Source organism: Salvelinus namaycush, chromosome 17 (genome assembly GCF_016432855.1).
Source record: "Salvelinus namaycush isolate Seneca chromosome 17, SaNama_1.0, whole genome shotgun sequence".
NCBI lineage: Eukaryota > Metazoa > Chordata > Actinopteri > Salmoniformes > Salmonidae > Salvelinus > Salvelinus namaycush.
The window spans coordinates 32,033,266-32,055,214 of record NC_052323.1 but is presented as its reverse complement, the minus strand read 5'-3'; the positions used below and the strand labels follow the sequence as shown (position 1 = coordinate 32,055,214).

General features: G+C 43.8%; 1 protein-coding gene across 1 annotated transcript in view; it reads left to right on the top strand.

The window, feature by feature from the left end:
- Positions 1-20,888, top strand: part of LOC120062552 (mitogen-activated protein kinase kinase kinase kinase 4-like) — a 33,947-nt gene extending 13,059 nt beyond the window's left edge. Inside the window, exons 7-11 of the mRNA XM_039012608.1 lie at positions 2,209-2,309; positions 5,728-5,877; positions 9,614-9,773; positions 19,865-20,004; positions 20,188-20,888. Of these exons, the coding sequence (XP_038868536.1) occupies positions 2,209-2,309; positions 5,728-5,877; positions 9,614-9,773; positions 19,865-20,004; positions 20,188-20,271 (635 nt within the window). The 3' untranslated portion in view covers positions 20,272-20,888. The remainder of the gene's footprint in view (positions 1-2,208; positions 2,310-5,727; positions 5,878-9,613; positions 9,774-19,864; positions 20,005-20,187) is intronic.
- Positions 20,889-21,949: the final 1,061 nt, after the last annotated feature.

Below are 21,949 nucleotides of genomic sequence, written 5' to 3'. Positions count from 1 at the left end.
CTTATTTAAGGTATCTCTAGAGAGGTTCGATTGGGTTCAAGTTCAGGCTCTGGCTGAGCCACTCAAGGACATTCAGAGACTTGTCCAGAAGCCACTCCTGCGCATTGTCTTGGCTGTGGGCTTAGGGTCGTTGTCCTGTTGGAAGGTGAACCTTCCAGTCTGAGGTCCTGAGCACTCTGGATCAGGTTTTCATCAAGGATATCTCTGTACTTTGCTCCGTTCATATTTCCCTCGATCCTGACTAGTCTCCCAGTCCCTGCCACTGAAAAACATCCCCACAGCATGATGCTGCCACCACCATGCTTCACCGTAGGGATGGTGGCAGGTTTCCTCAAGATGTGACGCTTGGCATTCAGGCCAAAGAGTTCAATCTTGGTTTCATCAGACCAGAGAATCTTGTTTCTCATGGTCAGAGTCCTTTAGGTGCTGGTTGTCCTTCTGGAAGGTTCCCCGATCTCCACAGTGGAACTCTGGAGCTCTGTCAAAGTGACCATCAGGTTCTTGGTCACCTACCTGACCAATGCCCATCTCCCTCTATTGTTTAGTTTGGCCGGGTGGCCAGCTCTAGGAAGAGTCTTGGTGGTTCCAAACTTCTTCCATTTAAGAATGATGGAGGCCACTGTGTTCTTGGGGTACTTCAATATGGCAGAAAAGTTTTGGTACCCTTCCCCAGATCTGTGCCTCGACGCAATCCTGTCTCAGAGCTCTATGGAGAATTCCTTCGACCTCATGGCTTGGTTTTTGCTCTGATATGCACTGTCAACTGTGGGACCTTATATAGACAGGTGTGTGCCTTTCCAAATCATGTCCAATCAATTGAATTTACCACAGGTGGACTCCAATCAAGTTGTAGAAACATCTCAAGGATGATCAATGTAAACTAGATGCACCTGAGCTCAAATTCTCATAGCAAAGGGTCTGAATACTTATGTAAATGAGGTATTTCCAATTTCTTTATATACATTTGCGAACATTTCTAAAAACCTGTTTTCGTTTTGTCATTATGGGGTATTGTGAGTAAATAGATTAGGAAAATGTTTTATTCAATCAAGAAAAGGGGTCTGAATACTTTTCGAATGCACTGTATAATAGATATTTAGATGGTTCTTCATATGTCTGTGAAGTTCGATTTTTGAGATTGACATTTAAGAGCCATAAGGTTCTATCTGCGATTGCACCCCCCTAAAAAAACAGATTTACAAATGTCTCAGGATTTTGATACTCTGCACTTCAGGTACCTTTAAGGGAGGAACTTAATGGGTTATGAAAGAATAATTCACTACAAAATAGTTCTGAGATCTGTGATGTGAAAACTTTGATGCTCAATATCACAGAACTATGCTTTGCACAGATAGAACCTCACGATCTGTATGAACAATATTAAAACTGTTGACACATTGCTGCTTATCAAAGGTCTTTGTGTTGTGATATACAGAAAGCAATGAGTATAAGACAAGAAAAAAACTATTTCAATATGTATCTATTCCCTGTTCTGACTCCATTAGAGCACCAGAGGTGTGTGTGTGTGTGTGTGTGTGTGTGTGTGTGTGTGTGTGTGTGTGTGTGTGTGTGTGTGTGTGTGTGTGTGTGTGTGTGTGTGTGTGTGTGTGTGTGTGTGTGTGTGTGTGTGTGTGTGTGTGTGTGTGTGTGTGTGTGTGTGTGTGTGTGTGTGTGTGTGTGTGAGAGAGAGAGAAAATGGGTGCATGTGAACTCTGTGAGTGAATGACTGTCAGTGTGCAGTGTTGAGCTCAGCAATGTGAGCCTCTCTTTCCTGTGACTCTTCCTGCTGTTAGTTGCAGCGTTGACAGAGTGAGGACATTTCAGGGACTCCAACCCAGGAAGGATATGATGTCATAGTGAGGCACACACTGTCCTTCCCAGCAATCCCCTCAGTATTGTTTCTCATAATCGGAGGCATGCTGCTATTGCCTCAGTGAAAGGCAATGGGCTTCCGGCCTTTCAAAGTGTAGTTATCAGATGGGTTGCATCCCAAAAGTAGTGCACTATATAGGGAATAAGGTGCCATTTGGGACGCAACCAAAAACCTCTTTGTTGAGATTGTAACACTAACGTGCCAGTGGTCTTGTACTAATGATCATTAGACAGACTGATGTAGTGTAATAAGCCTTTATCTTGTTCTGTATTCAGTATGAGAGAAATCCCTAATCCTCATTGAAAATCCCTGCTCTTTGTTACATGCAATTTCAGTTCGATATGAGAAGATTAAGTTCCTGGTGATTGCCTTGAAGAATGCTGTGGAGGTGTACGCATGGGCTCCCAAACCTTACCATAAGTTCATGGCTTTCAAGGTCAGCTTGACAACACTGTCCTAGTTCTGAACCCTCCTCAGTGGCTCACTCTAGTTCGAACACATCTCTCTGTGATGAACATGTTTGAACTTTTTCTACTCACTGCACAGAGAATATCATCAAAGATATGAAACAGACTAACCCCAGCAGTCACTATGAGTTGGCGCCTACTGTCATCACTATTCACTATTAATATCAGGACCAGAGTATGTCCTGGCCCTGTCTTGACCAGGAACAACTCTGGCCCCGGTTATGGACTATACTCCTGGCCCTGTGCCTTGACCAGGAACAACTCTGGCCCCTGGTTATACTCCTGGCCTTACATACAGTATGACTTAATGTACAGTGGCAAGAAAAAGTATGTGAACATTTTGGAAATACCTGGATTTCTGCATAAATTGGTCATGAAATTTGATCTGATCTTCATCTAGGTCACAACAATAGACAAACACAGTCTGCTTAAACTAATAACACAAACAATTATACGTGTTCATGTCTTTATCGAACACACCGTGTAAATATTAACAGTGCAGAGTGTAAAAAGTATGTTAACTCTTGGATTTAATAACTGGTTGACCCTCCTTTGGCAGCAATAACCTCAACCAAACGTTTTCTGTAGTTGCGGATCAGACCTGCTCAATGGTCAGGAGGAATTTTGGACCATTCCTCTTTACACAACTGTTTCAGTTCAGCAATATTCTTGGGATGTCTGGTGTGAACTTCTCTTTTGAGGTCATGTCACAGCATCTCAATCGGGTTGAGGTCAGGACTCTGACTGGCCCACTCCAGAAGGCGTATTTTCTTCTGTTGAAGCCATTCTGTTGTTGATTTACTTCTGTGTTTTGGGTTATTGTCCTGTTGCATCACCCAACTTCTGTTGAGCTTCAATTGGCAGACAGATAGCCTAACATTCTCCTGCAAAATGTCTTGATAAACTTGGGAATTCATTTTTCCGTCGATGATAGCAAGCTGTCCAGGCCCTGAGGCAGCAAAGCAGCCCCAAACAGTTGGGATGAGGTTTTGATGTTGGTGTGCTGTGCCTTTCTTTCTCCACTCAGGTTTGTGTGTTCCTTCCAAATAACTCAACTGTAGTTTAATCTGTCCACAGAATATTTTGCCAGTAGCACTGTGGAACATCCAGGTGCACTTTTGCAAACTTCAGACGTGCAGCAATATTTTTTTTGGGCAGCAGTGGCTTCTTCCGAGGTGTCCACCCATGAACACCATTCTTGTTTAGTGTTTTACGTATCGTAGACTCATCAACAGAGATGTTAACATGTTCCAGAGATTTCTGTAAGTCTTTATCTGACACTCTAGGATTCTTCTTAACCTCATTGAGCATTCTGCACTGTGCTCTTGCAGTCATCTTTACAGGATGGCCACTCCTTGGCAGAGTAGCAACAGTGCTGAACTTTCTGCTTCTTGTGAATAACAAACAAATATTTTGTGAGAGTTTTTTAAAGGGCAAGGCAGCTCTAACCAACATCTCCAATCTCGTCTCATTGATTGGACTCGTCTCATTGGACTCCAGGTTAGCTAACTCCAATTAGCTTTTGGAGAAGTCATTAGCCTAGGGGTTCACATACTTTTTCCAACTGACACTGTAAATGTTTAAATGATGTATTCAATATAGACAAGAAAAATACAATAAGCACACTATGTTTGTCTATTTGTGTGACTTAGATGAAGATCAGATCAAATTTGATAACCAATTTATGCAGAAATCCAGGTAATTCCAAAGGGTTCACATACAGTTTAAGTCAGAAGTTTACATACACCTTAGCCAAGTACTTTTAAACTCAGTTTTTCACAATTCCTGACATTTAATCCTAGTAACAATTCCCTGTTTTAGGTCAGTTACGAGCACCACTTTATTTTAAGAATGTGAAATGTCAGAATAATAGTAGAGAGAATAATTTATTTCAGATTTTATTTCTTTTATCACATTCCCAGTGGGTCAGAAGTTTACATGCACTCAATTAGTATTTGGTAGCATTGCCTTTAAATTGTTTAACTTGGGTCAAATGTTTTGGGTAGCATTCCACAAGCTTCCCACAATCAGTTGGGTGAATTTTGGCCCATTCCTCCTGACAGAGCTGGTGTAACTGAGTTGGGTTTGTAGGCCTCCTTGCTCGCACACACTTTTTCAGTTCTGCCCACAAATGTTCTATTGGATTGAGGTCAGGGCTTTGTGATGGCCACTCCAATACCTTGACTTTGTTGTCCTTAAGCCATTTTGGCACAACTTTGGAAGTATGCTTCCATTTGCGACCAAGCTTTAACTTCCTGACTAATGTCTTGAGATGTTGCTTCAATATATCCACATAATTGTCCTTCCTCATGAAGCCATCTATTTTGTGAAGTGCACCAGTATCTCCTGCAGCAAAGCACCACCAAAACATGATGCTGCCACCCCCGTGCTTCACAGTCGGGATGGTGTTCATTGGCTTGCAAGCCTCCCCCTTTTTCCTCCAAACATAACGATGGCCATCATGGCCAAACAGTTATATTTTTGTTCCATCAGACCAGAGGACATTTCTCCAAAAAGTACGATCTTTGTCCCCATGTGCTGTTGCAAACCGTAGTCTGGCTTTTTTATGGCTGTTTTGGAGCAGTGGCTTCTTCCTTGCTGAGTGGCCTTTTAGGTTATGTCGATATAGGACTTGTTTTACTGTGGATATAGATACTTTTGTACCTGTTTCCTCCAGCATCTTCACAAGGTCCTTTGCTGTTGTTCTGGGATTGACTTGCACTTTTCGCACCAAAATACGTTCATCTCTAGGAGACAGAACACGTCTCCTTCCTGAGCGGTATGACAGCTGCGTGGTCCCATGGTGTTTATACTTGCATACTATTGTTTGTACAGATGAATGTGGTACCTTCAGGCGTTTGGAAATTTCTTGTGGAGGTCTACAAAAAAAATTCTGAGGTCTTTCTCTTTTATGATTTCTTTTGATTTTCCCATGATGTCAAGCAAATTGGCAGTGATTTTGAAGGTAGGCCTTGAAATACATCCACAGGTACACCTCCAATTGACTCAAATGACATCATTTTCTGGAATTTTCCAAGCTGGTTTAAAGGCAGGGTCAACTTAGTGTATGTAAACTTCTGACCCACTGGAATTGTGATATAGTGAATTATTAGTTAAATAATCTGTCTGTAAACAATTGTTGGAAAAATTACTTGTGTCATGCACAAAGTAGATGTCCTAACCGACTTGCCAAAACTATAATTTGTTAACAAGAAATTTGTGGTGTGGTTAAAAAATGTGTTTTAATGACTCCAACCTAAGTGTATGTAAACTTCCGACTTCAAATGTACTTTTTCTTGCCACTGTCCCTAGGGTTATGACATAAGACATGTTGACTCTCCCTAAGTCATTCCTCATGTCTTTCCTTGTTGTGTGTGTCCGGTACAGTCGTTCGGCTCGCTCCCCCAGAGGCCTCTGTCCGTGGACCTGACGGTGGAAGATGGACAGAGACTTAAGGTCATCTACGGCTCCCTGTCGGGCTTCCACGCCATCGACGTTGACTCGGGGACACCCTATGACATCTACCTGCCCACGCATGTAAGTCACCCACCCCCAACTTTGCCCCCAGCCTCCTCTAACCTCTCCCCAGCCCAGCCTCCTCTAACCTCTCCCCAGCCCCCTCCACCCTCTCCCCAGCTCAGCCTCCTCTCCTCTCTCCCCTCAGGGCCATGCAGCCTGGATCTCTGTTCTCTAGCAGCTAAACAGCTCCTTTTCTCTGCACCCACGCCACTCAGCTCTTACAGTGAACTTTTGTTCCGACTCAGAGTCGATGTGGGTAGAAGCTGTTTGTCATCACAGCCAGTTGACTCATTTCAGTCTAATATTGACAGGATGGGTTTGTGTTTAAGCCAGGCCTGATATTGTCCGTGTCTGACCTTGTGGCAAAAGCCTTTTGGCATTTCTGTCTTTTGTAAATTGATTTCTCAAGAAGCCTCTCTTAGAAATTCTGCTTCGTCACAGTATAAGCTCAAACATCACTTACCTCAAAGCAAAGGAGATTCCGTACATTTAGGGAACTTTCCCTTCTTGGGAGCAAAGAGATTTACTGAAAAATAACTCAATAATCAGTCCATTAATCTACCTTGGTCACAACAGTTGTCTGAAGATACAGGGAGGTAAGACTTGGTCAGTAATTAATGATTAGTTCATCTCAATGGCAGCTGTGTTTGTCAGTCTGCCAGGAGGTGAACAAGGCTGAGAATGACTAGCCAGCTGGACCAGGTGATGGATCCTGTTAATGCCTTTAACCCCTCTAAGAGGCTCAAGGTGTAGCAGAGCGGCGCACAATGGTGCAGAGTTTTGCAGTCTTAGACACTGTAGACAGGGGAGCCGAGGCAGCCTCTACTGCTACTGATGAGAATCCCCCCCACACACACACACACACTGCTGCAGAGAGCTGCTGGGAGCTGAGAGCCAGAGCAGAGGGAGAACACTATCCCAAGGAAATTAGCTCTATTACACACACACACACACACACACCCCAGTGTGCCAGTTCACAGTGCTGTGCCCAGAGGTGTGATGTGGCTGTATCCCACTTCTCCCACTGTGCTGGCCCACAAAGCTATCATTGGCTGCTTCTCTTTGGCCCCAGTTTCCATCCATGTGTGCTACTTTTCAACAGATAGATAGCTCTAAGTACACCTCGGCAGCGCTGGCTAACCATGTGCCTGCTAAACGGACCTGTTATTCTGCTATTTTTTCTGATAGCACTTTTTTCTGATATATTTTCACTCCATAATACTGGTATTTTACCCTGCAGCGGAAGAGAAGAGTACTTCTCTTTTACCCAATCACTCACTCTCACATTCACTCTCATATTCACTCTCTCTCACTGACACTCTCTGGTCCGCTCATTCTCGCCTTCACACACACACACACCTTTTCTCCCACGTATGTTCTCCATGTTGGCTGCTGTTGATGATGAGATGATCAGGATACCGAGACAGCGGATTAAGATAGCGCTGTGTCTGTGGATGCCTGTGTTGATGCTGAGGATTGTGGTGGCACAGCCACAGCAGCACGTGGACAGCGGAGTGCAGCTGGGGAGACAGGCGCCCGGCCGGGCATGTATGGGGATCCTTACAACTGGTCCTGTGGTGACTAACACTGGTCCTGTGGTGACTGTGACTTACTGTACATAGAGCTTTTGGGGTTGTTTGAGGTGTTGGTTTGTTTGGGGACTTGGTTTTCTACCTGCTGTTTAAGCCACTAGTCTAAGCCAGTACGGACTCGCTTATAGCTTAACTCTCATATAGAAAGTCTTTGTAATAATCTTCTTATGCAAAGAGGTATTTTTGGGTTATTGTGGATCACCTTAGGTATTAGAAATGTTGTGTATGTATCAATGATGCAGCCGAAGACTTGTTACGAAACTGTTGCATCCTCATAGAGATAACAGACACTGTCTTCTTGTTTGAATGTGGGCCGTTATGCAAGTGCTTGTGAGAGACCTGGGGGGGTCAGAAGTGGTTCCTTTCTCCTCACTGCTTCCTTCTCCTCCTCACTGCCACTCGCCGCCTCTTCCTCCTTCTCACTGCCTCCTCCTCACTGCCACACACTGCCTCCTCCTCACTGCCTTCTCCTCCTCACTGCCACTCGCTGCCTCCTCTTCCTCACTGCCACTCACTGCCTCCTCCTCCTCCTCACTGCCACTCGCTGCCTCCTCCTCCTCACTGCCTCACTCCTTCTCCTTCTCACTGCCGCTCGCTGCTTCCTCACTGCCACTCGCTGCTTCCTCCTTCTCCTTCTCACTGCCGCTCGCTGCTTCCTCTTCCTCACTGCCACTCGCTTCCTCCTCCTTCTCACTGCCGCTCGCTGCTTCCTCTTCCTCACTGTCACTCGCTTCCTCCTCCTTCTCCTCCTCGCTGCCTCCTCTTCCTCACTGCCACTCGCCTCCTCCTCACTGCCGCTCGCTTCCTCCTCACTGCCGCTCGCCTCCTCCTCACTGCCGCTCGCCTCCTCCTCACTGCCGCTCGCTTCCTCCTCCTCCTCCTTCTCACTGCCGCTCCCTTCCTCCTCCTTCTCACTGCCGCTCCCTTCCTCCTCCTTCTCACTGCCGCTCGCTGCTTCCTCTTCCTCACTGCCACTCACTTCCTCCTCCTCCCTGCCGCTCGCTGCTTCCTCTTCCTCACTGCCACTCGCTTCCTCCTCCTTCTCACTGCCGCTCACTGCTTCCTCCTCCTTCTCACTGCCGCTCGCTGCTTCCTCCTTCTCACTGCCACTCGCTTCCTCCTCCTTCTCCTTCTCACTGCCGCTCGCTGCTTCCTCTTCCTCACTGCCACTCGCTTCCTCCTCCTCCTCACTGCCACTCGCTGCCTCCTCCTCCTCACTGCCAAGAGGCGGTTCAGTGGTTATATAGCTCTGAATCACATCTCAGTGGAGCTCACCAGCCATAGAAACAACATTCATGTGGGTACCTAAGTTGTATTCCGATGCCAGGAGAGAAAGAGCTGAGCACACGAGCGTGTTTGGCAAATTAGTTTGTAATTAGAGAATTTAAGTCAAGACATCGTGTGCCGATTTAATTAGCTGAGACGTTCTAATGAATTAAGCCATGTCGTCACCCTCTCTCTGTTGCTGCCTGTAGTCAGTGGCTGGGCTGATTCAACATAGTGAGTGAGAAAGGGGATGTGAAATTATGGAATGAAGGACCGATATACACAGTTTATTAGGTACACCATCCCGTTCACAAAAATGGATCGCTCCTACAGACAGGCAGACAGGCATTGAGGCATTCAGTTACTGTTCTGTTGAATGTTACAATGGGAAAAACGTGCTCAAAGTCACTTAGGTCAAATATTTTGATCATTGATGCCAGGCACGCCAGATCCAGTTCACTGTGTGAATCAGCCTCTTATCTATTGGAATTAACCGAGATGGTTTCAGGGAGGGAGAGTGGGCCGATCGAGGCAATAAAACTTTTTCTTATTAGACAATGTTAGTTTGTGTATTAGGAGGATTACAACTGGTGATGGGGATGGGGCTGTGTGATTATAGCTGTTGCTTCTAGAGATGGAGAGATTTGGAGTGAGAGTGCTGTGCTGCACTTCCAGTGGTCGGCAAGTCAAGAAGATGGTTATTTTCCAACGGACAGAATGATAACTGATACAGTATAACACTATACTACAGATAGAGACACTATAGAAATCATCCTGGCTGTGCCCCAAATGACACCCTATTCTGCTTGGGCTCTGGTCAAATGTAATGCACTAGATAGGGGATAGGGTGCCACTTTATAATCATCTCATCTGACTGTGTTTTGTGTCTGTCTCAGATCCAAGGTGTGATCCGGCCTCATGCCATCATCATCCTACCCAACAGCAGTGGCATGGAGGTGCTGGTGTGTTATGAGGACGAGGGTGTTTACATAGACACCTACGGACGCATCACCAAGGAGACAGTGCTGCAGTGGGGAGAGATGCCTGCATCTGTCGGTGAGTTTATGTACATCGTACACACTCACCCAATCAACACCTGCAGGCTGTGTGTGTGTGTGTGTGTGTGTGTGTGTGTGTGTGTGTGTGTGTGTGTGTGTGTGTGTGTGTGTGTGTGTGTGTGTGTGTGTGTGTGTGTGTGTGTGTGTGTGTGTGCCTTGAGAGAGGGGCTAGAGAGATATTCCACTTCCACTCAGAATGAAAAATACTTCTATCTTTGATAGACTGCAGACCCCCACCATTTAAACAATAGAACATGTCTCTTCTATCGTCCCTTTTTGTTATGCAGCAGCCAGGAAGTAACCGTTGTCAATTGTGCTTGGAGCACTGGGTGCAAAGAGGAGTCAAGCTGGATCCAACCCCACTAGACAGATTTGGGACAATAAAAATAAGATGTTCTGTTAGACTGTTTAAGTTGGGTCCATTGGCCAGGTCATTATTCAAGGGGAAGGGGTATCTGTGAGGAATAGATTACAGACAGGACAGCGCTCAGCCAAGCCCGGACCTGTGTATATATAGTGTAAATAAACTCAGACCAGACCAGAGTATATAGAGTATAAATAAACTCAGTCCAGACCAGAGTATATAGAGTATAAATAAACTCAGTCCAGACCAGAGTATATAGAGTATAAATAAACTCAGTCCAGACCAGAGTATATAGAGTATAAATAAACTCAGTCCAGACCAGAGTATATAGAGTATAAATAAACTCAGTCCAGACCAGAGTATATAGAGTATAAATAAACTCAGTCCAGACCAGAGTATATAGAGTATAAATAAACTCAGTCCAGACCAGAGTATATAGAGTATACAGTAACAGTCAAAAGTTTGGACACACCTACTAATTTCTTTATTTTGACTATTTTCTACATTGGAGAATAATAGTGAAGACATCAAAACTATTAAATAACACATATGGAATCATGTAGTAAGTGTTTAACAAATCAAAATATATTTATATTTGAGATTCTTCAAAGTAGCCACCCTTTCCCTTTATGACAGCTTTGCACACTCTTGGCATTCTCTCAACCAGCTTCATGAGGTTGTCACCTGGAATGCATTTCAATTAACAGGTGTGCCTTGTTAAAAGTTAATTTGTGGAATTTCTTTCCTTATTAATGCGTTTGAGCCAATCAGTTGTGTTGTGACAAGGTAGGGGTGGGATACAGAAGATGTCCCTATTTGGTAAAAGACCAAGTCCATAATATGGCAAGAACAGCTCAAATAAGCAAAGACAAACGACAGTCCATCATTACTTTAAGACATGAAAGTCAGTCAATGCGGAAAAGTTCAAGAACTTTAAACGTTTTTTCAAGTGCAGTCGCAAAAACCATCAAGCGCTATGATGAAACTGGCTCTCATGAGGACCACCACAGGAAAGGAAGACCCAGAGTTACCTCTGCTGCAGAGAATAAGTTCATTAGAGTTAACTGCACCTCAGATTGCAGCCCAAATAAATGCTTCACAGAGTTCAAGTAACAGACACATCTAGTAACAGGAAGAATGACACTTAAAAAAAATATCTGACCAGCAAGCACTGAGATATGGAATGTTTGGGAATACATAGAATGTTTGGGAATGACGTATACTAAGGCATTTGTAAAAATTCTATAGCAATATAGAGTGGGAAAGCGGCCAGGCATTTTGACAATGAATAAACACTGCAGCAAATAAAACCAAATACAAACTTCTGTCACGTCCAAGACCGGAGTCTACGCAGGCAGTCTCACAAAGAGACTGCGTGAATCAGGCCTTCATGGTCGAATTGCTGCAAAGAAACCACTACTAAATGACACCAATAAGAAGAAGAGACTTGCTTGGGCCAAGAAACAACGAGCAATGGACATTAGATCAGTGGAAATCTGCCCTTTGGTCTGATGAATCCAAATTTTAGATTTTTGGTTCCAACCGCCGTGTCTTTGTGAGACGCAGAGTAGGTGAACAGATGATCTCCGCATGTGTGGTTCCCACCGTGAAGTATGGAGGAGGAGGTGTGATGGTGTGGGGGTGCTTTGCTGGTGACACTGTCAGTGGTTTATTTAGAATTCAAGGCACACTCAAACAGCATGGCTACCACAGCATTCTGCAGTGATACGCCATCCCATCTGGTTTGCACTTAGTGGGACTATCATTTGTTTTTTCAACAGGACAATACACCTCCAGGCTGTGTAAGGGCTATTTGACCAAAGGAGAGTTGCTGCATCAGGTGCTGCATCAGATGACCTGGCCTCCACAATCAGCCGACCTCAACCCAATTGAGATGGTTTGGGATGAGTTGGACCGCAGAGTGAAGGAAAAGCAGCCAACGAGTGCTCAGCATATGTGGGAACTCCTTCTTGACTGTTGGAAAAGCATTCCTCATGAAGCTGGTTGAGAGAGTGCCAAGACTGTGCAAAGCTGTCATCAAGGCAAAGGGTGGCTACTTTAAAGAATCTCAAATATAAAATATATTTTGATTTGTTTAACACTTTTTTTGGTTACTACATGATTCCATATGTGTTATTTCACAGTTTTGATGTCTTCACTATTATTCTACAATGTAGAAAAATAAAATAAAAACCCTTGAACGAGTAGGTGTGTCCAAACTTTTGACTGGTACTGTAAATAAACTCAGCCCAGAACAGAGTTCATAGAGTATAAGTAAACTCAGCCCAGACCAGAGTATATACAGTACCTTCAGAAAGTATTCCCCTTGTCTTATTCCACGTTTTTTTGTATTACCGCCTGAATTATTACCCATCTACAGTCGTGGCCAAAAGTTTTGAGAATGACACAAATATTCATTTCCACAAATATTCATTTCCACAAAGTTTGCTGCTTCAGTGTCTTTAGATATTTTTGTCAGTTGTTACTATGGAGTAGAAGTATAATTACAAGCATTTCATGTGTCAAAGGCTTTTATTGACAATTACATGAAGTTGATGCAAAGAGTCAATATTTGCAGTGTTGACCCTTCTTTTTCAAGACCTCTGCAATCCGCCCTGGCATGCTGTCAATTAACTGGGCCACATCCTGACTGATGGCAGCCCATTCTTGCATAATCAAGGCTTGGAGTTTGTGGGTTTTTGTTTGTCCACCCGCCTCTTGAGGATTGACCACAAGTTCTCAATGGGATTAAGGAGTTTCCTGGCCATGGACCCAAAATATCGATGTTTTGTTTCCCCGAGCCACTTAGTTATCACTTTTGCCTTATGGCAAGGAGCTCCATCATGCTGGAAAAGGCATTGTTCGTCACCAAACTGTTCCTGGATGGTTGGGAGAAGTTGCTCTCGGAGGATGTGTTGGTACCATTCTTTATTCATGGCTGTGTTCTTAGGCAAAATTGTGAGTGAGCCCACTCCCTTGGCTGAGAAGGAACCCCACACATGAATGGTCTCAGGATGCTTTACTGTTGACGTGACACAGGACTGATGGTAGCGCTCACCTTGTCTTCTCCGGACAAGCTTTTTCCCGGATGCCCCAAACAATCAGAAAGGGAATTCATCAGAGAAAATGACTTTACCCCAGTCCTCAGCAGTCCAATCCCTGTAACCTTTACAGAATATCAGTCTGTCCCTGATGTTTTTCCTGGAGAGAAGTGGCTTCTTTGCTGCCCTTCTTGACACCAGGCCATCCTCCAAAAATCTTCGCCTCACTGTGTGTGCAGATGCACCAACAGCTGCCTGCTGCCATTCCTGAGCAAGCTCTGTACTGGTGGTGCCCTATCCCGCAGCTGAATCAACTTTGGGAGACGGTCCTGGCTCTTGCTGGACATTCTTGGGTGCCCTGAAGCCTTCTTCACAACAATTGAACCGCTCTCCTTGAAGTTCTTGATGATCCGATAAATGGTTGATTTAGGTGCAATCTTACTGGCAGCAATATCCTTGCCTGTGAAGCCCTTTTTGTGCAAAGCAATGATGACGGCACGTGTTTCCTTGCAGGTAACCATGGTTGACAGAGGAAGAACAATGATTCCAAGCACCACCCTCCTTTTGAAGCTTCCAGTCTGTTATTCAAACTCAATCAGCATGGCAGAGTGATCTCCAGCCTAGTCCTCATCGACACTCACACCTGTGTTAATGAGAGAATCACTGACATGTCAGCTGGTCCTTTTGTGGCAGGGCTGAAATGCAGTGTAAATGTTTTTGGGGGATTCAGTTCATTTGCATGACAAAGAGGGACTTTGGAATTCATCGGATCACTCTTCATAACATTCTGGATTATATGCAAATTGCTATCATACAAACTGAGGCAGCAGACTTTGTGAAAATTAATAATTGTGTCATTATAATAACTTTTGGCCACGACTGTACACACAGTGCCGCATAATGACAAAGTGAAAACTTGTTTTAAAATTGTTTTACAAATATATTGAGAATGAAATGCAGAAATATCTAATTTACATATGCATTCACACCACTGAGTCAATACATGTTAGAATCACCTTCTCAGTGATTACAGATTTGAGTCTTTCTGGTTACGTCTTTAAGAGCTTTACACACCTGGATTGTACAATATTTGCATTCTTTTTTAAATTCTTCAAGCCCTGTCAAGTTGGTTGTTGATAATTCAAGACAAAGGAAATTATTGTGGACTACAGGAAAAGAAGGACCGAGCACGCCCCCATTCTCATCGACGGGACTGTAGTGGAGCAGGTTGAGAGCTTCAAGTACCTTGGCGTCCACCTCACCAACAAACTAACATGGTCCAAGCACAACAAGACAGTCGTTAAGAGGACACGACAAAACCTATACCCCCTCAGGAGACTGAAAAGATTTGGCATGGGTCCTCAGATCCTCAAAAAGTTCTACAGCTGCACCATCGAAAGCATCCTCATGGGTTACATCACTGCCCGGTATGACAACTACTCGGCCTCCGACCGCAAGGCACTACAGAGTGTAGTGCATACGGCCCAGTACATCATTGGGGCCAAGCTTCCTGCCATCCAGGAACTCCATACCAGGCGGTGTCAGATGAAGGCCCTAAAAATTGTCAAAGACTCCACCCACCCTAGTCATAGGCTGTTCTCTTTGACAGATTATTTCACTTATAATTCACTGTATCACAATTCCAGTGGGTCAGAAGTTTACATACACTAAGTTGACCCTGCCTTTAAACAGCTTTGAAAATTCCAGAAAATGTTGTCATGGCTTTAGAGGCTTCTGATAGGATAATTGACATCATTTGAGTCAATTGGAGGTGTACCTGTGAATGTATTTCAAGGCTTACCTTCAAACTCAATGCCTCTGCTTGACATCATGGGAAAATCAAAAGAAATCAGCCAGGACTTCAGAAAAAAAATTGTAGACCTCCACAAGTCTGGTTCATCCTTGGGAGCAATTTCCAAATGCCTGAAGGTACCACGTTCATCTGTACAAACAATAGTGCTCAAGTATAAACACCATGGGACCATCCAGCCCTCATACCTCTCAGGAAGGAGACGCGTTCTGTCTCCTAGAGATGAACGTACTTTGGTGCGTAAAGTGCAAATCAATCACAGAACAACAGCAAAGGACCTTGTGAAGATTCTGGAGGAAACAGGTACAAAAGTATCTATATCCACAGTAAAACGAGTCCTATATCGACATAACCTGAAAGGCCGCTCAGCAAGGAAGAAACCACTGCTCCAAAACCACCATTAAAAACCAGACTAAGGTTGGCAACTGCACATGGGGACAATGATCGTACTTTTTGGAGAAATGTCCTCTGGTCTGATGAAACAAAAATATAACTTTTGTCCATAATGACCATCAACATCAACGCAACATCTCAAGACATCAGTCAGGAAGTTAAAGCTTGGTTGCAAATGGGTCTTCCAAACGAACAATGACCCCAAGCATACTTCCAAAGTTGTGGCAAAATGGCTGAAGGGCATCAAAGTCAAGGTATTGAAGTGGCCATCACAAAGCCCTGACCTCAATCCAATAGAAAATGTGTGGGCAGAACTGAAAAAGCATGAGAGCAAGGAGGCCTACAAACCTGACTCTGTTACACCAGCTCTGTCAGGAGGAATGGGCCAAAATTCACCTAACTTATTGTGGGAAGCTTGTGGAAGGCTACCCGAAATGTTTGACCCAAGTTAAACAATTTAAAGGCAATGCTACCAAATACTAATTAAGTGTATGTAAACTTCTGACCCACTGGGAATGTGATGAAAGAAATAAAATCTGAAATATATAATTCTCTCTACTATTATTCTGACATTTCACATTCTTAAAATAAAGTGGTGATCCTAACTGACCTAAAACAGGGAATTTTTACTAGGATTAAATGTCAGGAATTATGAAAAACTGAGTTTAAATGTATTTGGCTACGGTGTAGGTAAACTTCCGACTTCAACTGTATATATTACCTCAATTAACCAGTGCCCCCGCACATTGACTCTGTACCTGTACCCCCTGTATATGGCCTCGCTATTGTTATTTTTCTGCTGCTCTTTAATTATTTGTTACTTTTATTTCAAATTTTCTTTAGGTACAGTGAGGGAAAAAAGTATTTGTTCCCCTGCTGATTTTGTACGTTTGCCCACTGACAAAGAAATGATCAGTCTATAATTTTAATGGTAGGTTTATTTGAACAGTGAAAGACAGAATAACAAAATAATCCAGAAAAACGTATGTCAAAAATGTTATAAATTGATTTGCATTTTAATGAGGGAAATAAGTATTTGACCCCTCTGCAAAACATGACTTAGTACTTGGTGGCAAAACCCTTGTTGGCAATCACAGAGGTCAGACGTTTCTTGTAGTTGGCCACCAGGTTTACACACATCTCAGGAGGGATTTTGTCCCACTCCTCTTTGCAGATCTTCTCCAAGTCATTAAGGTTTTGAGGCTGACATTTGGCAACTCGAACCTTCAGCTCCCTCCACAGATTTTCTATGGGATTAAGGTCTGGAGACTGGCTAGGCCACTCCAGGCCCTTAATGTGCTTCTTCTTGAGCCACTCCTTTGTTGCCTTGGCCGTGGGTTTTGGGTCATTGTCATGCTGGAATACCCATCCACGACCCATTTTCAATGCCCTGGCTGAGGGAAGGAGGTTTTCACCCAAGATTTGACGGTACATGGCCCCGTCCATCGTCCCTTTGATGCAGTGAAGTTGTCCTGTCCCCTTAGCAGAAAAACACCCCCAAAGCATAATGTTTCCACCTCCATGTTTGACGGTGGGGATGGTGTTCTTGGGGTCATGGGCAGCATTCCTCCTCCTCCAAACACGGCGAGTTGAGTTAATGCCAAAGAGCTCCATTTTGGTCTCATCTGACCACAACACATTCACCCAGTTGTCCTCTGAATCATTCAGATGTTCATTGGCAAACTTCAGACGGGCATGTATATGTGCTTTCTTGAGAAGGGGGGGACCTTGCGGGCGCTGCAGGATTTCAGTCCTTCACGGCGTAGTGTGTTACCAATTGTTTTCTTGGTGACTATTGTCCCAGCTGCCTTGAGATCATTGACAAGATCCTCCCGTGTAGTTATGGGCTGATTCCTCACCATTCTCATGATCACTGCAACTCCACAAGGTGAGATCTTGCATGGAGCCCTAGGCCGAGGGAGATTGACAGTTCTTTTGTGTTTCTTCCATTTGCGAATAATCGCACCAACTGTTGTCACCTTCTCACCAAGCTGCTTGGCGATGGTCTTGTAGCCCATTCCAGCCTTGTGTAGGTCTACAATCTTATTCCTGACATCCTTGGAGAGCTCTTTGGTCTTGGCCATGGTGGAGAATTTGGAATCTGATTGATTGATTGCTTCTGTGGACACTCCCTTTAAGAGTGTTCTCCTAATCTCAGCTCGTTACCTGTATAAAAGACACCTGGGAGCCAGAAATCTTTCTGATTGAGAGGGGGTCAAATACTTATTTCCCTCATTAAAATGCATATCAATTTATAACATTTTTGACATGCGTTTTTCTGGATTTTTTGTTGTTATTCTGTCTCTCACTGTTCAAATAAACCTACCATTAAAATTATAGACTGATCATTTCTTTGTCAGTGGGCAAACGTACAAAATCAGCAGGGGATCAAATACTTTTTTCCCTCACTGTATTTTCCTTAAAACTGCATTGTTGATTAAGGGCTTGTAAGTAAGCTTTCACTGTAAGGTCTTCACCTGTTGTATTCGGCGCATGTGATTTGATTTCGATTTGATCATTGCTAGACAGCCATTTTCAAGTCTTGCCAAAGATTTTCAAGCAGATTTAAGTCAAAACTGTTACTCGGCCACTCGGGAACATTCAATGTCGTTTTGGTAAGCAACTCCAGTGTGTTTTTGGTTATTGTCCTGCTGAAAGGTGAATTTGTCTCCCAGTGTCTGTTGGAAAGCAGACTGAACCAGGTTTTCCTCTAGGATTTTGCCTGTGCTGTTCTCTATTACGTTTCTTTTTAGCCTAAAAAAACTCCCTAGTCCTTGCCGATGACAAACATACCCATAACATGATGCAGCCACCACCATGCTTGAAAATATGAAAAACGGTACTCAGTGATGTGTTGTGTTGGATTTTCCCCAAACATAACACTTTTTTTATTCAGGACATTAAGTTAATTTCTTTGCCACATTTTTTGCAGTTTTACTTCAGTGATTAATTGCAAACAGGGTTCATGTTTTGAAATATTTTTATTTATTTTTTCTCCCCAATTTCATGGTATCCAATTGATAGTTACAGTCTTGTCTCATCGCTGTAACTCCCGTACGGACTCGGGAGAGGCGAAGGTCGAGAGCCGTGCGTCCTCTGAAGCACAACCCAACCAAGCAGCACTGCTTCTTGACACAATGCCCACTTAACCCGGAAGCCAGCCGCACCAATATGTCAGAGTTAACACCGTACACCTGGCGACCGTGTCAGTGTGCACTGCGCCCAGCCCGCCACAGGAGGCACTAGTGCGCAATGGAACAAGGACATCCCTGCCGGCCAAACCCTCCCCTAACCCGGACGACAATGGGCCAATTGTGCACTGCCCCATGGATCTCCCAGTTGCGGCAGGCTGCGACAGAGCCTGGAGTCGAACCCAGAATCTCTAGTGGCACAACTAGCACTGCGATGCAGTGCCTTAGACCACTGCGCCACTACTTTTGCTATTCTCTTTTTGATAGTCCTCCTGGTTTTGACCCCTGCCTGACTCTGGACTACTTTCCCGCCTGCCTGCCCTGACCTTGATTCTGCCTGCCCTTTGGTACCTTTTGAACTCTGAACTGGTTTTGACCCTTTTGCCTGTCCATGACCATTCTCTTGCCTTCTCCCTATTGGATTAATAAATATTGTAAGACTCCAACCATCTGCCTCCTGTGTCTGCATTTGGGTCTCGCCTTGTGTCATGATACCGGCAACTGAGTTTGGAAAAACGCCTGTATTGTTGTAGTGACTGGGTGTATTGATACACCATCCAATGTGTAATTAATAACTTCACCATGCTCAAAGGAATATTCAATGTCTGCTTTTTTACCCATCTACCAATAGGTGCCCTTCTTTGTGAGGCATTGGAACACCTCCCTGGTCTTTGTAGTTGAATCTGCGTTTGAAATTTACCGCTCGACTGAGGGACCTTACAGATAATTGTACGTTTGGTTTACAGAGATGGGGTAATCATAAAAAAATCACGTTAACCCGTATTATTCCACACAGAGTTAGTCCATGCAACTAATTATGTGACTTGTTAAGCACATTTTTACTCCTGAACTTATTTAGGCTTGCCATAATACTTATTGACTTAATTAATTTATAAAATTGTCCAAAAAAATTATAATCCCACTTTGACATTATAGGGTATTGTGTGTAGGCCAGTGTCCAAAAAAGTGAATCCATTTTCAATTCAGACTTTAACACAATAAAATGTGTTTGTGAATACTTCCTGAAGGCACTGTAGAACAGCTCAAAAGAGGAGAGTGGGAAAAGTGTGCCTATTGATTTTCATCTCAAGATTGATTTACATGGCACTCATTGAGAGAGGCAGAAAGCCTTGGAGGGTCTAAAAGCCTTAGTGTGTGCTTCCCAAATGGTACCCCATTCCACATATTGTACAGTGCACTATTACCCTATGGGCCCTGGTCAAATGTAATACACTATAAAGGGAATAGAGTTCCATAAATCCCTGGTGGTTTATGTGTGTATCTCCACAGCCTACCTGCAGTCCAACCAGGTGATGGGCTGGGGAGACAAAGCCATCGAGCTGAGGTCAGCTAACACAGGCAACCTGGAGGGAGTCTTCATGCACAAGAAGGCCCAGAAACTAAAGTTTCTTTGTGAGAGGAATGACAAGGTACAACAACATCCTGATATCACCAAAACACACCTTGGGCAAAGCTCACATGACACCCTCTTCCCCCCATATCACTGGGCTCTGGTAGATGTGAACGTATGTTGTTCATAGTGTTGTAGGTGTTGAATATTATACTGTAAATTGTCATTTTTTTGTACTGATTGATCTATTTTCTGTGTGAAGGTGTTCTTTGCCACGGTGCAGTCTGGGGGCTGCAGCCAGATCTACTTCATGACACTGGGCCAAAACTCCCTGTTCAACTGGTGAGCTCTGGGGCTTAAAGACAACATACAGCGATCATCTCAGAAACAACATGAATTATACTCAGATACAGTCTTCTTAAACACTGAATTTACACTTTAGTAATACAGCTACATAATCCAATGCATATGAGAATACAGTATTTTCAATCAGCATAAATTAAGTATTTTTGTGGCTAAGGCCACCACATTGGTTTCAAGTCTCTAGCTATAGTACTTAAAATGGAACTGACAGCATTTAAGCGACATAAAATCGTATTAAAATATGTTCATATACACCCCCAGGAAGAATATTACATTTTTAAAAACATTTTCTGACAAGCGAGCACTTAGATATGGTCATTTAGATATTGAATGTTTGGGAATACATAGAATGTTTGGGAATTAAGTAGACTAAGGCATTTGTGAAAATTCTATAGCAATATAGAGTGGGGAAGCGGCCGGGCATTTTGAGAATTAATAGACACTGCAGTAAATAAAACCGATTAAAAACATCTGTCACGTACCAGACCGGAGTCTACGAAGACTGGTTCACCATAGCCAATCTTTCAACTGGACTGTGTGTTTACAGGCAGTAGCAACAACTCGACTTTAGATCATTAGAACACATGGATTTCTGCAAATGCATAAATACCACAGGAGTACTCTTACATTTGAGAACTTAACAGTCCTATTGATCAAACAACCATGAAAAGGTAGGCTCTCTCTCCCCCAGTTATGCACATCAACAACTAATGCTAGCCCAGTGGTTCTTAACCTGGGTTCGATCGAACCCCAGGGGTTCGGTGAGTCAGTCTCAGGGGTTCGGCGGAGGTCAAGACACACATCCGACTCATATGATTCGTGATGACACGCCCCGCTTGGCCATCATTGGCTGCAGGTGATCACGCTACATCGCTTGGCCTATCTGTGCTGCAGGGAATTTGGTGCGCTCAGTAGTCAACTTGTGACTGTCGTGATGGTACGTCTTGTGATTTCTTTCTTAATATTTTAATCCCTTCATACTTACTATGTCGAGCAAAAAAAGAAAGTGGTCGGACGAATATGTACAATATGGATTCACATGTATAACGGAACGTGATGGGAGTCAGCGTCCTAACTGCATGATTTGCACTACCAAGTTGAGCAATTCTAGTCTAGCACCGGCAAAACTAAGAGAACACTTCCTTCAGCTGCATGGAGATGGAAAATACAAGAACACAACGCTCGCTGAATTCAAGGTGAAGAGAGCCAGATTCGATGAAAAGGCTACTCTGCCTGTTCTCGGCTTTGTACCCATCAACAAACCGATCCTCACAGCATCGTACGAAGTTGCTTACCTGATCGCAAAGCAGGGCAAACCACACACCATTGGTGAAACACTCATAAAACCAGCTGTGTTGAAGATGGCGAATATCATGCTGGGAAAAGAGGCTGAAGTTAAGTTATCCCAAATTCCTCTTTCAAATGACACCATCAGCGACAGAATAGAGGACATGAGCAAAGACATCTTGGCTCAAGTAGTTGCAGATCTGATTTCAAGCCCGGCAAAATTCAGCCTTCAACTCGACGAGACCACAGACGTTTCCAATCTAACCCAGCTTGCTGTATTCGTGCTCTATGTGAAAGACGACGTGATAAAGGAAGATTTTTTATTTTGTAAGCCTCTTACAACAACAACTAAGGCAGCCGATGTGAAGAAACTT